The 17,108-nt window shown below is 36.9% G+C and overlaps 1 protein-coding gene across 10 annotated transcripts in view; it reads left to right on the plus strand.

Annotated features, from left to right (window-relative positions):
• The window catches only part of SLF1 (SMC5-SMC6 complex localization factor 1), an 80,724-nt gene extending 70,969 nt beyond the window's left edge, over positions 1 to 9,755 (plus strand). For all 10 annotated transcript variants that reach the window (XM_060201169.1, XM_060201178.1, XM_060201179.1 and 7 more), the window contains 4 exons: positions 943 to 1,073; positions 2,958 to 3,050; positions 3,438 to 3,620; positions 8,767 to 9,755. In XM_060201169.1, the coding sequence (XP_060057152.1) occupies positions 943 to 1,073; positions 2,958 to 3,050; positions 3,438 to 3,620; positions 8,767 to 9,251 (892 nt within the window). In that variant the 3' untranslated portion in view covers positions 9,252 to 9,755. The remainder of the gene's footprint in view (positions 1 to 942; positions 1,074 to 2,957; positions 3,051 to 3,437; positions 3,621 to 8,766) is intronic.
• The last annotated feature ends 7,353 nt before the right edge of the window (positions 9,756 to 17,108 follow it).

Consider the following 17,108-nt stretch of genomic DNA (forward strand, 5'->3'; position numbering starts at 1 on the left):
CTAATTAACATAAGACTCAATTTTAGACCTATATATGATCTTTTTTTTTTTTTTGCCTCCAGGGTTATTGCTATGAATCCATTGCTCCTGGAGGCCATTTTTCCCATTTTGTTGCCCCTGTTGTTGCCATTATTATTATTGATGTCATTGCTGATGTTGTTGTTGGATAGGACAGAAATCAAGAGGAGGAGACAGGGTGGGGGGGGTCGAAAGATAGACACCTGCAGACTGGCTTCACCACCTGTGAAGTGACCCCCCTGCAAGTATGGAGCCGGGGCCTCGAACCAGGATCCTTATGACAGCCCTTGTGCTTCGTGCCATATGCACTTAACCCGCTGCGCTACCACCTGACCCCCTGATCGATATTTTGTATGCATTATAAAGATTAGATGTTTCCCAATTGAAGTAAAACAGCTTATCAAATTATTATTCCACACAGTTGTGCCCTGTAATTACTGTTTGTAAATAATAAAAGTAGAATTTCAGCTTGCATGATCATGTAGGATACTCTAAATTATAATAGTAATATCCTACAGATAAGATACTGCCTCTTAAAATATGCAACATAAAATTCAGAAGACCTAAAATGTTTTCATATAGCAGAGAAAAACATACAAATAGGAAAATATGAATGGGGAGCAGGGACCTGCAGTCTGATCTTGACATTTTGCTTGTTCTTTCTGCCAAATGGGATTTACTTGGTATCTTTCTCTACCTGACATTCATATTCATAAACTTTTTATTGGGCTGTAGTTTGAGCAGTTAATCAAATGAAAATTAATGCATTAACCTTTTTTTCAGTATGGCTACAATAAGTATAAAAATGGAAAGCTGTGAATGTGTAAAAAGAGTTTAAATTAAATGAAAGCTGGGCTTTTTTTTTTTCTTTTTGGTGTGCCTTGGTGAAAAATAAGACTTCATTAGTTCTTACTGTCTTTTCAGAGAACTCAGCCTTGCTAAATGTCCATCATTAAAAAGATTGAAAAAGAAGTCAGAAGAAGAACTGTCATGTTCAAAGGAGAATTGCCCCTCTTTAGTTACAAAGATAAACATTCACAAGACTAACCTAAAAGGTATCCCTGATATCTAAATTAACTTATACTAGGAACTTTTCATGGCCGTGGTTGTAGTCAGCATTTGTAAGTTTTACACAGTGGTCTTTCTGAATACTTTGAATTAAATATTGGACTAGATTCAGGAGGTATCTTCCTGTGTAACATAGTTTTTGAACTATCATTTTTATACTGAAAAAGACCATTTGATCTCCAGTATAATAAAGATTTCTTCCCCTTCAATTCTTCTCTGTTTAGTCAGACATTAGATCCAAAAGTATCTTTTTTACTGAGCTCATCCAAATTTGCCGATCTTACTTGTCTGTTTCACCTCAACCTGTGCTTCTTAGGATCAGTGTCTTCTGATTTGAAAGTATAATTTAGTCTTCATCTCTTGCAGTTCTAGACATTTTGTGAACAAAGAATGAGTAGTAGGCTATGTTACATAGCTGTGTTAAGCATATGGACCCTTCTCTTCCAGGCATTGAGCCCAGACTCTGAAATGTGTTTGGCTTTTGGTTCTAACTATATTGGAACCTAAGCACCTCAAGGATGGATTAACAAGAATAGCGTTGTAATAATTCGCTCCGGTGCCTATTTTACTCAGACACCTCCTAAGTCACAACTATGAGTTATTCTCTAAGAATCCTTACCAGGCCAAATAAATTACTGAGCCCCTTGTCTATGAGCTATAGCATATCTATAATAGAAATGTAATCATATCATCAATAGAAATAGTAACCATGAAACTGGTTAATCTTTCAACATGATATGACTTGATAGTTTCAGACAGCAAATTAAAAATAACTGCTCATTTGGTTGAAAGCATGAAAAATATATTAAATGAGAGCTCAGATATTAATTTCAAAACAATGTCCTTTTGCTTTGTTTACCATGTCAGAAAATAAAATGAATATGAATGACTAGTAGGAGGGAGGAAGAGAATTGAGAAATGGTAGAGAAAAACTTCAAAAGCTAGCTGTGTATGTAAAATGTATTTTGGTAAAATTACAAAGATGATCTGTAAAACTAAATACTGTAAAGATTCACGACTTAGTATGTTATAACAGGAAAGAATTTTAATTCAGTATTTTTGGTTTCTCAGCAATTACTCATTTTTTCTTTACCTTATGACCAGTTTGATTTATATCTTATAAATGTTGCTTACAAAGAGGTGTGTAGAGACAATTTTAACAGGCACTAATTGTATCCCTCCTAGAAAAAAAAAACAACTTTACCATTCTGTTTGTCATTCTTGTTCAGCTTTAAATGGTACTAGGGGTGTTTTTTTTCTTCTGTGTGTATGTGTGTGTTTATATTAAGAATCCCCCATTTCTTCTTCTCTGTGCTGCTGTAGCCAAGCCAGACAGCCTATTGAGAAGCAGCAAACCATCTGTTAATGGATTTGAAGTTCTGAATTATACTTGAGTGTGTAGAAGCACTCGTGCTTAGCCAGAAACATTCATTTGAATTAAGCTATAAATGCTGTATAAAAAAGAGCCATACATTTAACATAGGTTCATGAATAAATTTAAGAGAGGGCAATTGCTCTCTAACTTTTATTACTGCAAAATCCAGTACTTTTGCTGTTCGCTGGTCATTTGGGGTTTTATATTGGAATTGAAGCTTTAAACCTTGAGCTAGGGGGAGACAATTCCTCTGTTAAACCTTTTGGAGTGTAATTTCATTGTTGAATGCAGATAAAACAGAAGCTATGTGTTGGTAGGGTCCCCTCCCCCCCTTTTTTTTTTTTCTAATGCTAAAGATACTTAAAAGTAGTCAAAGGGAAAACTCAATAAATAATTTTCTGGCATGCAGCCAGATCTTCTAGTTCATGCCCTTTGATTATTTTCTTTAGTTGATATCTTGTCTACTCTGGAGTAATCTATTAATTTTTTATGGCAGGAGAAACAGCCCTTCATAGAGCTTGCATAAATAACCAAGTGGAGAAATTGATTCTTCTTCTTTCATTGCCTGGAATAGATATCAATGTTAAAGGTAAGTTCTCAGTGTTTGTGGTCTAATCCAATGTCTTAGTATTTGTAATACTAAATGATTTTATTCTAGTATTAAGGAAAATCATTTAAGTATATTTATCTTGTGTATCTTTTAAAATATTGCTTGTAGTATACCCAACAAATTTATCATAATTGAGTTATAACCAATAATGCAGAAACATATTCATTGTCTCCATTTTGATTCGATCCCAAAATGTGTTTTTAACTATTTGAGTTTCTTTTCACAGTTAGACATTTTTACAAGAGCATTCTGTGCATATGTGAGACAAATAGAAAGTGAGACTGGTATGGCAAATAGATTATCAGTGCTTCTCTACCTAAGATCCTACTTTTGCTGTTTCAAAACTTGCCTTGATTTCTAATTTAGACAATGCTGGCTGGACGCCTTTGCATGAAGCCTGTAACTATGGCAACACAGTGTGTGTCCAGGAAATTTTGCAGCGTTGTCCAGAGGTAGATCTGCTCACTCAAGTGGACGGGGTGACTCCTTTGCATGATGCACTGTCAAACGGACATGTAGAAATTGGCAAGCTGCTGCTCCAGTGTGGGGGTGAGTGCATTGATGCTAAGCAAGCATTGATAAATTATCTATTTTTTGTATGAATCTCTCAAAGGAAAAAAATCATTTTATATTTAAGATCTATAAGGAACAATACTCTTATCCTTAAAAAAAAAAAAAGAGCAAATAAAGAGGTTCTAGAAGATACCTTTTATGTAGTAAGAATAAAAGCATTTTCATAATATATATTCATTATATTAATAAGTCTATTTAGGTTTGTGTATGAAAGTGTATTTTCAGTTGGGTATGTTGGTTGGCAGTCCTTTTACTTAGGTGTCTAATGTCTTTGTGAACCAGCCTTTTCTAAATGCTTATTAATAAATGCCCGTAAATGTTTAATTGTTCCAGGTTTAGCTCTTGATTCTTGTTCTGTTTCCTGTATATACCTATGAGTCAATTTTATAGACTGTAAAGAAAACATGATAGAATATCTTTTCTTCATTCATATTTTGCAGTCAACTAAGTTAAATTGGGGGGGTTTCAAATGGTTATTCCTATGAATTGATTTTTCAAAAAATAGTAACTGGTGTGTAGGTTTGTGTGATGCAGGTAACTTGAAATTAATATTCATCTACAACTTTTTGTTGGGTTTTTTTTTGTTGTTGGTTTTGTTTTCAGAAATCTCAGCTTCTCCTTAGTGACATTCTTCTTATGTCTGAACTGAAGACTATAAAATTTACATGAGAATGTTGAAACGTGTATTTTAAAAGGGAGAGCTAAAGTCTACTTTACAATATAGAAACAAAGATTTGTGTATATTTCCTGTTACTTTTGTTTGTACTAATTTTTGATTGGAATTTGGAATTTTAAATAGTTTTCTCTTACAGTTACAGTTATTTGATTCTGCATAATAATGAGTAATATTTTCTCTGGATGTTCTTTTTATAATAGATGCATGGGCAGATATATGGATGGTTGTACATAAATAGTGTGTGAGTGTGCATGTATGTACTTGCACATACATGAATTAGAAAGGCTATATGGTGTGATAGTTTCAGTTGTTTGGTTATTGATAGTCTTCTCCTGCCCCCTAAAGGCCTTAGTGTATCTGTTACTGAAACTTTTAAATTAATGAATTTTTTTTCTTTTTTATTTAAGAAAGGATTAATTAACAAAACCATAGGGTAGGAGGGTTACAGTTCCACACAATTCCCACCACCCAATCTCCATTTCCCACCCCCTCCCCTGATAGCTTTCCCATTCCCTATCCCTCTGGGAGCATGGACCCAGGGTCATTGTGGGTTGCAGAAGGTGGAAGGTCTGGCTTCTGTAATTGCTTCCCCGCTGCTGAACATGGGCGTTGACTGGTCAGTCCATACTCCCAGTCTGCCTCTCTCTTTCCCTAGTAGGGTGGGTCTCTGGGGAATCAGAGCTCCAGGACACATTGGTGGGGTCTTTAGTCCAGGGAAGCCTGGCCGGCATCCTGATGACATCTGGAACCTGGTGACTGAAAAGAGAGTCAACATATGAAGCCAAACAAATTGTTGAGCAATCATGGACCCAAAGCTTGGAATAGTGGAGAGGAAATGTTAGTGGGGTACTCACTGCAAACTCTAATGTACTTCTGCTTTCAGGTATATATTTTGCAGTAGTTTACAGATACGTGTGAACATATGCTCTCTCTCACAGAAACTGGTATATATCTAGGTTTTGGGACTTTGTTAGAAAGTGAACCACCTGAAATGGAATTAGAGTATACTATGAAAGGAAAGGTTTCACCTGAGTAATGAAGCTGAAGGGTTGTCATTCCACACCTGAAGTCTCTAGACACAGTCTGAAGTGAAGCATGTTGAGGTGGCAATCGTTGTGTTGGTTAGGTTGTGATCAGCAGATGCAATATTATTTGATATGGATTGGGAGAGGCATACAGGAAAGTAGGCCCTATCCAATGGTTCCAGGACTGGGGAAATAGAGGCTCTATAGTGGAGATGTGAGGTTCCTGCTGTCTTAGGGTTCAAAAAGACAATGGATAGTTAATGTTGTCATCACATTATTTGGTAATTGGGTTAACTTTGAAAAGTCCTTTTGTTAGGGTTTGCTGTATAGTACCCAGTATCTTGTATATAGCTGTGCTTCTGATCTACTTGGTCTAGGCTTTTGAGAGAGTCTGCATATCAATTACACAGCCTATATATTGAAAAGATTCAGTTTGTGTTTTGAAAAACTTTGAGACATACAATTAATTTTCCCCCTCTCATATTAATTAACTAGTGATTTATATGACTACATTTTACTAGGAGTGTACATAAACACCATTCCCACCACCAAAAGACTGTGACCCATCCCTCCCACCCACAAATTAATGAATTTTTAAGGTCTATTTTTTTTTTTAAAGTATTGAGTGTTTACTGAACCATAATGTTCTGTCTCCTGTTCCATTTTTCTATCCAACCATATATTTGATATCCAACACCTATATTTTTCTTGCTACAAATATTTGTAGTAACATTGGAACCATCACTAAATTCAGTAGAGGATGGCATTATAATAATCAACCTGGATTTTACTAAATCCCTTGGTAAAAAAAAACAGTAAATGTTGGCCCGGACAGTAGTACAGCGGGGTAAGCGCACATGGTGCGAAGCACAAGGATCCCCGTTTGAGCCCCCGACTCTCCACCTGCAGCAGGAGGGTCACCTCACAAGCAGTGAAGCAGGTCTCTCCCCCTCTCAGTCTCCCTCTCCTCTCTCGATTTCTCTCTGTCCGATCCAACAACAACAACAGCAATAACAATAACGACAAAGACAACAAAAATGGCCTCCGGGAGCAGTGGATTCGTAGTGTAGACACCAAGCCCCAGTAATAACCCTAGAGGCACAAAAAGAATAGTAAATGGATGAGATCTTTGCCCTTAGAAAGGAAATCTGCTTATACATGGCATACCTACAGACTGATCTTTGCTTTAATCTTACCCTGGGTCTGTAACTTTCAGATGGTTTGACACCATTATTGTGGTAGCTATATTATCTCTTTGTTGTGAATAACTCAGTCTTGAGAGCAATAATGTTAATAGTTTAGGTCAGCCTCTAGTACCTGTAGATCTGTGTCTATAATTTTGATATTGTGTATATGTAATTTTTTTAACAAGAGTAGCAGGGAGCATTTTGTCAAATTAATTATAAAGATCAACACAGTGAATAGTGAATAGAAACCAATTTTAAATACATTTTATGCCTAGACTACTGAGTATGTCAGTGAAATTCATCAGTAAACATTTTAATCTGTTCTCTCTTTGACAGTGTGGTCTGTGTTGTATGGTAGAACCTTCTGATAATTTCTGCTAACTCCAAAACCTTTATCTACCTACTAACACTTTTCTAGCAAGTATATAAATAACTATGGGCATAACTGTGTTATATCCTCCATTCATCCCGTACCATCCTTTACTTCCTAGGGGCTAAACTCTACTTTTAGTACTTTCTGAATAGATTGTTCTGGATCTCCCTAGGATAAATGGTTGAAATATGAACTCAGAGCAGTTAACATTTAATTCATGAACTGGAGGCTCAGAGGGTAGTAGTGGATAATATCTTGAACCGTCTAGCACAAGGTCCAGAGTTCAATCCCCACTGTCACATGTGCTAGAGTAATGTTCTGCTATTCTTTCTCTCTCTCCCCTCCCCCTCCTCCTTTCCTTTGTTCTAAGGAAAAAATAGATCTTTTGTAAAAAAAAGAAAAGAAAAAGAAATAACTTTTTGTCAGTCTGTTACCTATCCTAAAACTTGAACATAACACAAGAGTAGTTGAAAGCTACTCTGTATCTGCGCAAGGTTTTCATACTACTCAAGTCACTTGTGAGTAATGTACTGGGGTACTGCTTTTTTCCTCTTCATGATGTTATGAGAAACCTCTAAAACTCTTACACAGCATTCAGTGTTAATCTTCTAGAAACACTAATTTTTATATCTATTTATTTTCCCTTTTGTTGCCCTTGTTTTTTATTGTTGTTTTGTTGTAATTATTATTGTTGTTGTTATTGATGTCGTCGTTCTTAGATAGGACAGAGAGAAATGGAGAGAGGGGGAGAGAAAGACACTTGCAGATCTGCTTCACCACCTGTGAAGCGACTCCCCGGCAGGTGGGGAGCAGGGGCTCGAACTGGGATCCTTACTTTGCTTAACTCACTGTACTACCACCTGACTCCCCACTGTAATTTATTTTTTTAATTTTTTTACTTTTTTAAAAATTTTCTTTATTGGGGAATTAATGTTTTACATTCAACAGTAAATACAATAGTTTGTACATGCATAACATTCCCCAGTTTCCCATATAACAATACAACCCCCACTAGGTCCTCTGTCATCCTTCTTGGACCTGTATTCTCCCCACCCACCCATCCCCACCCCAGAGTCTTTTACTTTGGTGCAATACACCAATTCCATTTCAGGTTCTACTTCTGTGTTGTTGTTGTTTTTTTTTTTTTTCTGATCTTGTTTTTCAACTTCTGCCTGAGAGTGAGATCTATACTTTCAGGGATCATTTCTATAGTTTGTAATTTCTTTTTTAATGCAGTAACAGGGCTCAAACTCAGGCGTTCATATATGTATACTTCTATTAAGCTGCCTTCCAGGCCAGATTTTTGCCTTATATTATTAGAGAGAAAGATACCGAGACATAGCTTCACCATCCATAGAGTTACACTTTTTTTTTTTGGATGTCAGTGCTATCGTGTGTTGTTCCAGGGGTCATACTAAGGATCTCATACATGGACACATGAAAAGTGTGTTTTCTGCCCATTTAGCCTTTTGGACTCCAGAAATTCTTAAGATGACAATTCATATAGTCCTTTCTTTTCTTTCTTTTTTTTTTTTTTACACAATTTTACAGTTTTAAATTATAGTTAGACACATTATTTATTGAACTGTTGGGTTGCTGGAAGTGTCATGACACATTTTTGCATAGCAAACCAGAAAAATAAGACTTTTCTGACAACCTAATATACGTAACTGTGTATAAACCTCATTAGACCATTGACTAAGATTTTGGCTTTATTAAATTTGTCTTTGCTAGACAGTATGCATAGCCAGTCAGTTATGACAACATGAAAACCCTACATGCTTTGGGGAAAAAAAACAGCTACTAAGCTGTCCAGATACAAATATTTTCACTTTAAAAGTTTGCATTTTCTTTTTCACAGGCCCAGTGCTTTTACAGCAGAGGAATGCTAAAGGGGAATTGCCCTTGGACTATGTGATATCACCTCAAATCAAGGAAGAACTATTTGCTCTCACAAAACTCGAAGATACAGTGGAGAACTTTCATGCACAGGCAGAGAAACATTTTCACCAGCAGCAACTTGAATTTGGTTCATTTCTACTTAGTAGGATGTTGCTCAATTTTTGTACCATTTTTGACTTATCTTCAGAATTTCTCTTAGCTTTCAAAGGGCTGACACATTTAAGTGAGCTGCTTATGGCTTGTAGGAATTACAGGGAAACCACCGGTTATCATACTGACTGGCTCCTGGATCTTTATGCTAGAAATATAAAGACACTGCAGAAACTCCCAAATATTCTGAAGGACCTTCCTGAGAATTTAAAAACGTGCCCTGGAATGCATACTGAGTCATTACTGGTGACATTAGAAATGATGTGTCGTTCAGTCTCAGAGTTTTCAGAATGAAGCCAAAAAATCTGAGTCGGCTTTCTAAACCGGCTCAACTTGCTGTGTCTTTGACTATGGACTTCATAACTTATTAACAAATATTAATTTGATTTATTTATTGATAGAATTTGTAAATTTGCTAGATTTTTAAATATAAAGTTCTACAAAACTGTGGAACTTCTTTTTCCAGGGTTTAAAATTTGACTCAAAAATTATAATTTTGTTTAGTATATACTGCTTTTATGAATCTTTACTATTTTTGCTCAAAAAGTGAATATTTATCTATTTATATTGTACATGTAAATTTTTTTGATTTAAGTATTTTTTATAATCAGAATGTAATATTCTCTGTTGTAGATGTTTCTGGTTTTAGAATCATGGCATGGTTACTCAAGCAAATGTGCATATATAAACATGTATCTCTCTGTTCATTCTCTGTAGGCAATTGCACTAAAAAAAAAAAAAAGGTCATTTTAGTTTTGTGTTCCTAAAATAAACATTTCTAAACATTTAACAAGGTAATTTTTGGTTTGACTTTTTCTTTTTTTTTTCCCACTTTTATTGGGGGGGTTGTGGATGATTACAGTGCAGTTGTTGACATATGCACATAATTTCTCCTTTTCTACCAACATGCAAAGACCTCAAATCGTTGAATATGCATAACTTGAGAATTTGATGCTTTAATCTGTTTTATTTAGCCATTCACATTTGAAATTTATTTCTACTCCAAGTAGCTAATACACTCTACATGAAAACATTCTGCTTCTTTTTATTTCACATTAAAAGTGTAAGTAGCAACTAAAACTATATAAAATGTTGGGGAGGTGCTCAACAATTTGTTTGGCTTTGTATGTTAACTCTCTTTTCAATCACCAGGTTCCAGATGCCACCAGGATGCTGGCCAGGCTTCCCTGGATTGAAGACCCCACCAATGTGTCCTGGAGCTCTGCTTCCCCAGAGACCCACCCTACTAGGGAAAGAGAGAGGCAGACTGGGAGTATGGACCGACCAGTCAACGCCCATGTTCAGCAGCGGGGAAGCAATTACAGAAGACAGACCTTCTACCTTCTGCAACCCTCAACGACCCTGGGTCCATGCTCCCAGAGGGATAGAGAATGGGAAAGCTATCAGGGGAGGGGGTGGGTTATGGAGATTGGGTGGTGGGAATTGTGTGGAGTTGTACCCCTCCTACCTTATGGTTTTGTTAATTAATCCTTTCTTAAATAAAAAAAAAAAAGAATGTTGGGGAGGGGATAATGGTTTACAGTAAACTGAATTGGTGGTACACGTGTAAAATTTCTGTTTTCTGTGAAACACTGTCACCTCCAGCCTAGGTCTTCCTCCCACCCTCATGCACCAGGACCTGAAAGTTTCTCCTCTCACTCAAGTCCTTTACTTTAGTGCAGTACACCAAACCCAGTCCAACTTGTACTGTGTGTTCTCCCTTTCTGTTCTTGTTTCTCACCTTCTTTCCGTGAGTGAGGTTATTCAAAATGTTAATATACAATGTAAGTATGCAAACAAGGGTCATTTTAACCTGCAGTGTTTGCCTAACAGCAGTTAACAGTAAAGCTAAAAGAAGAGGTATGGAAAATATAACTTATGAAATTGGGAGCTGATTCTCTAGAAAGAATAAGTTACCTTCTGATAGAGCAAGAAACAAACTTCATTTTAGTCTTTAACAAATGAAGTGATGGTCTCACAACAGCTAATATGCTAAAAAAAAAAAAAAAACAAGTAGATCTTTTCTAAGATACAAATGTTCACTAATTTATTACAGGGTCTATGATATAAACTGAAAATTCCCTTATTACTAGCTTTTTTCCTACACTTCTAATCAGTAATTATTACACATATTTTTCTTAGGGACCCTTTAAATATAACACCATACATATTTCTTAGTATTTATTTCTCTTTTAGATCTATGATAGAGATGATCTAAGAAATATAAAAATATTCAGAAAGTAAAGTGTTTCCCCTAATGATAAATAAGAACATTTGTATTCTAGACTATTTTACATCTCCTTGTAAAGGTATCTGAGATAATGTTTACTTCGTAAACTAGAATAAACTTTAATAGACTTTAACAAAAGTAGTTTCAAATCCATGTCTTCTTACCAAATTCCTCTCTCCACATTTTTGGAACCTGTGAAATAGAAATAATAGTTACCTTTATCGTGATAGAAGTGGGTTGCACCTTAAAATAACATGGAATAAATGCTACTTCACTTCTAGGCCTTGCCACCTTTTTTAGTTATAATAAGCCATTTTAGTAACAAGTAAGACAATAAGTAATTGCTTGGGTTGATAATTCTAAATTAATGAAATAAACATGAGTTAGGAGTTCACACTATTACAAAAAAATGCCTTTTTTTTTTGTAAAAAAAAATGCCTCCAGGGTTATTGCTGGGGCTCGGTGCCTGCACCATAATCCACTGCTCCTGGAGACCATTTTTCCCATTTTGTTGCCCTTGTTGTTATCCTTGTTGTTATTATTATTATTGTTGTCCTTGCTATTGTTGGATAGGACATAGGAGACGGAGAGAAAGACACCTGCAGACCTGCTTCACTGCCCATGAAGTGACCCCCTACCCCCCCCCACCCGCCCCACACTTGGGGAGTTAGGGGCTGAAACCCGGGACTTGAACTGGGATCCTTACGCGGGTCCTTGCACTTCGTGCCATGTGCACTTAATCCGCTGCACTACCACCTGACCCCCGAAAAAAGTGGTTTTCTAATTTAAATGTTGATAAATATTTAAATGCAGCCAGTATTAGTATTTCATAACTGATCTATTTCCCAGCATCCACAAGCTGGTGTGAAGGATTAAACACTCAAGTACCACTAAGGTCTCTATTTTTATTTTATTTTTTGCCTCCAGGGCTATCTCTGGCTTCGGTGCTGACACTATGAATCCACTCCTCCTACAGGTCATTTTTCCCATGTTGTTGCCCATGTTGTCATTGTTGTTGCCATTGCTGTCGTTGTTGGATAGTACAGAGAAATCGAGAGGCGGGGAAGAGAAGGGCAGGGAGGAAGACAGACACCTGCAGACCTGCTTCATCACCTTTGAGGTAACCTCGCAGGTGGGGAAACAGGAGTTCAAACCGGGATCCTTACGCCAGCCCTTGCGCTTTGCGCCATGGGCGCTTAACTGCTGCGCAATCTCCTGGCCCCTCCCCCAAGTCTCTGCTTTTAAAAAGGTAGCATTATTGTGTTTGTTTGTTTGTTTATTGGATAGAGACAGCCAGAAATCAGGAGGAAGAGAGTTATAGAGAGGGAGAGACAGAGACGTGCAACACTGCTTCACCATTTGCAAGGCTTTCTCCCTGCAGGTGGGGACCTGGGTCTTGAACCCGGGACCTTGCACGCTGTAATGTTTGTGCTTAACTAGGTGCCACCACCCTGCCCTGGTAGCATTGTTTTGTACATCTGCAACCATACAGCTTAGTTAAAACTTGCTATAAAAGAAATTTTATTTCCAGTAGTATCACTGCTTTTAATTTAGGTAACAACTGCCTCAAATCTGCAAGTAGAAGAAAAATTCTAAAAAAATTAAAATTCATTGCTCAAGTCCTGACTTTTTAGATAAGTCCTAAAGTTGCAACAGCTAAAGACAAGGTTGAGTAATTCTATTTTCCACTGTACTCTGCCAAATTTCATATCAAATCAGATGGAACTTATAAAAAAGAACTGTAAAAATCCTTATTACTGTAGCTTTTTAATGTTGAGCTTCTCCATACTTAATACTTAGAATATTCAAGATTTTTTGAATGTTTAATGACAATTTCTTAGAAAATGTCTCTGTGAAGCTTGTTCTTAATTGTAGTATGAGGAAAGAAGTAGTTCTGGTATGTAAATTTTCTCTCCTCAGATTCAATATGAATAGAAGCACATTTATCCTCATAAATCAGTGTGAAAGTAATCAGAGTTTCGAATTCAATTCATGATTATCTACTGTGTAGTAGGTGGTGTGCTTAACAGTCTAACTACTATAAAAGGAAAAGCTTGTAGTCAAGGTAAATGAGACTTTAATGGTGTTAATTTATTGTCTTTTAAGTAGGCCCTTAAAAAATCAGTTTTGTGTGCTAACATTTGCAGTAATAATTGCTATTGTTTTAGTTTATTAAATGGGATATTCAAGGGTCTGATTAATTCTTAGGTGAGCTTCTAGCTGTTTTATTTTAGGATGAATAGAATATGGGGAATGTTTTTACAACCTCGCTGAACAAAGTATCCTTAATGTTTAAAATATAAACACTGCAAATGTTTGCTCATGTACAATCACAGAAAGTTATGAAATGAATACCCTCACATGAAAAAATTATTGGTGGAATGTGCGATCCATATGCTTTTATATACCTTTCCAGTTAAGTGATGAACTCGAAGAGAGCCTGTCGCTGTTCCTCCTTAATCAGTAGGAACCCCTCATCATTGAGTGACATGAGGCACTTTTCCCCTCAGGCATTACCATGTAGCTTCCAAACCAATCAAACCTCCCGCTGACTTGGAGTCTCCAAAACTCAGAATGATAATTGTTTTTATAACAAATGTGGATTGAGTTAGAAAGGTGAATAAGGGAGTTCAGTGGTAGCGCAGCGGGTTAAGCGCATGTGGCGCAAAGCACAAAGACCGCAGCAAGGATTCCAGTTTGAGGCCCTGGTTCCCCACCTCCAGGGGAGTAGCTTCATAAGCGATGAAGCAGGTCTGCAGGTGTCCATCTTTTTCTCCCCCTCTCTGTCTTCCCCTCCTCTCTCCATTTCTCTCTGTCCTATACAGCAACAATGACATCAGTAATAACTACAACAATAAAACAAGGGCAACAGAAAAGGAAATAAGATAAAATGAGATAAAATAAAAAGAAAGGTGAATGATGGGCCAGGCCATCTCACTCGGTCAGGAAGCACCAGGACCCGCTTAAGGATTCTGGTTCGAACCTCCGCTCTCCACCTGCAGGGGTAGTGGGAGGAGGTCGCTTCACAAGCAGTGAAGCACATATGCAGGTGTCTGTCTTTCTCTCCACCTCTTCTATCTTCCCTTCACCTCTCAGTTTCTCTCTGTCCTGTCAAATGGCACTGTTGGAATTAGACTGTGCCTAGTGATTGCAAAACTGGAGATATGAAATTGTTAACTATTTCTCATAAATCATATTCTGTTATCAAAAGATTCACTTTGTGTATTAAAAAGAATTGTGATAGGGGAATATACTTTGGTGATATTATTTCTGATCTGGGATTAGAGATCATTAGATTATAAATCAGTTAGAAAAGGTTATGAGAGTTTCTTATCTTATTTATTTCCAAACATTAGTCTTTTAGTACTGCAAATCATACTAAAAGAAGCCCTTTAAACTTTGGTCCCTACTCCCAGAGGGGGAGAAATGACTGGGGAAGATAACCAGAGGGCTCTGAATTACAACTCCATCAGGACCTAGAGAGAGAAGAGGGGAAAAGGAAGGACATTGAGAAGTAGTGAAAGGTGTTAGATGTGAATAGAAAGGAAGAGAAGGCGGGACCATAGGAAAAATGGGCAAATATATATAAATACAGAGAATTAAAGAAATGATGGTCAACCCATTTCGGCAACTTTGGTAGAACTGCTGTAGTTTCCAATGAAGAGAGTAGGGACACAGAACTCTGGTGGTGGGAATGGTGCAGAATTATACCCCTGTTATCTCATAATTTTGTAGAGCAAGATTAAATCACTAATAATTTTTAAAAGCCCTTTATAGAGGAAACAAGGTATTTTAACATCATTCATTTTTTCTTTTTTAATTAATATTTTAACTTTTATTTATAAAATGGAAATATTGACAAGACTATAAGATATCATTATTTGTTTTAATGAAAACACTGCTCTGGCTTATTGTGTGTGGAAGACTGAAGCTAGGACTAAGGAGCTTCAAGCAGGAGAGTCTCTTTGCATAACCATTTTGCTATCTACCCCCTCCCATTTATGTTGCCCTTGTTTTTGCTGTTAGAGGTGATCTTCAATAACGTCTTTTCTCGCCCAGAGACAGGACCTCTTGCATGTGGTATTTCACCTCTCCCACATCACCCTTTCATCTGGATAGAGAAAAATAGAAGGGGCTGGGCAGTGGCACACCCAATTAAGCACTCATGGTACTAAGAGCAAGGACCAAGGTTGGAGCCCCTGCTTCCCACCTGCAGGGAATCTGCTTCACTAGTGGTGAAACAGGTCTGCAGATGTGTTTCTCTCTCCCTCTCTATCACCTCTCACCCTCTCAATTTCTCTCTGTCCTAGCAAATAAAAAATGGGCAGCTGGGGAGAGGAAAAAATGCCCACTAAGAGCAGCACCAAGCCCCAGCAACTGTAGGCAAGAGAGAGGAAGACAGACAGGCAGCACCAGAGTGTCCTCTGGTGTCATGATACTCCCATACTCCCACGGGTTGTCAGGCTTAGAATTTTAGTTGCCCAAAATGGCAAGGCACAAACATTTCCCAGTGCGCATCTCTCTAGCCCCATATAATATTTAATTCATGCCTCATAGTCTAGAGCACAGCAACAAAGACCCAAACATATCTTTGTTTCTTGAGATACTTTGACGTTGTTAGAGGGGGAAAAAAATTCTAGTAAATTATTTGGTGACAAAGTTTAGGGCTGGCTGGTGGCGCACCTGACTGAGCGCATATGTTACAGTACATAAGGGACCCAGATTCAAGCCCCTGGCCCCACCTGTAGGAGGAAAGCTTTGAAGTGGTGAAGCACTGCCACAGATGTCTCTCTGTCTCTCCCTAGCTCCCCCCTCCCTCTCAATTTCTGGTTCGTCTCTACCCAGTAAATAAAGATAATAAAATAAAATTAAATAAAGAAAAAAGTTATATTAATATTTGCTTATCACAAATCTAAGTATTTAAGTATTTTAAGCCTTTTTATACAGAAGATTCTGTTGTATAAACCCTGAGATTCTTTGGTATTATAAACTTTTTAAAATTATTTACATTTTATTTCATTACTGTTGGTCTTTTGGACTTAACTATATATAGGTTTGTATTAAATACACTTACACTACATTTTTTAAAACTTGAGACATAACTTTTAGAACAGATTATAGACATTGTTTTTTTAATGTTGTCTTTGTGCTACTACATATATATTTTTAGTGTTGAAACAAATAGTGTGGACCAGGTGGTGGTGGTGCACCTAGTTTGAGCACACCTGTTATCACTTGCAAGGACCTGGTTCAGGCACCCAGTTCTGATTTAGTAAAAGCATCACAGCAGGGAAGCTGTGCTGCAGGTGTCGTTCATAGTTTGGTAAACTACTTCTTTTGAAAAGTAAATCAGATCAAATTTACTTGAATAATGGCTGTTAAACATCAATAGAGAAGGGGGTAATATGTTTATTTAGTATTACTAACAAATAAAATGTCTTTTTTTCATTAACGTTACTTAGCACTTTGAATATGTAAATTGCACTGAACTGAAAATCTGGAATCCTGCTTTTGAATTTACACCTATCATGCTATCATTTATCTTGATAGTAAATGAACTAAAAATTCAGTGAGGTCTCATTCTCTGTCCTACAATGAAATAGTCCATGTTGAAAAAAAATCATTAATCTTAAAGTGGGTTGATAGTTAAAAAGAACTTGGTTTGTTGGTCAGTAACCTCTCAACTTAAAGGTTAGGTCAGCTGTGGTTTATACCATGACACTGATAATTTTTTATAATGATAAGAATAGTTTGATTATCATAGTTTTTTGGTTTTGCTTTAAGGAACATATATATGTTGAATACTTGACTTTGTCCTAACGAGGCATTTTTCACTTTGCATTCTCTTTCACAATATGGAGACAAAATTAGGAAGCAAAAAGTGAAGTCAGGGTGAAATGAAAATGCAATTAAAGAACTTT

Source organism: Erinaceus europaeus, chromosome 11 (assembly GCF_950295315.1).
Source record: "Erinaceus europaeus chromosome 11, mEriEur2.1, whole genome shotgun sequence".
In the NCBI taxonomy this organism is placed as follows: Eukaryota; Metazoa; Chordata; class Mammalia; order Eulipotyphla; family Erinaceidae; genus Erinaceus; species Erinaceus europaeus.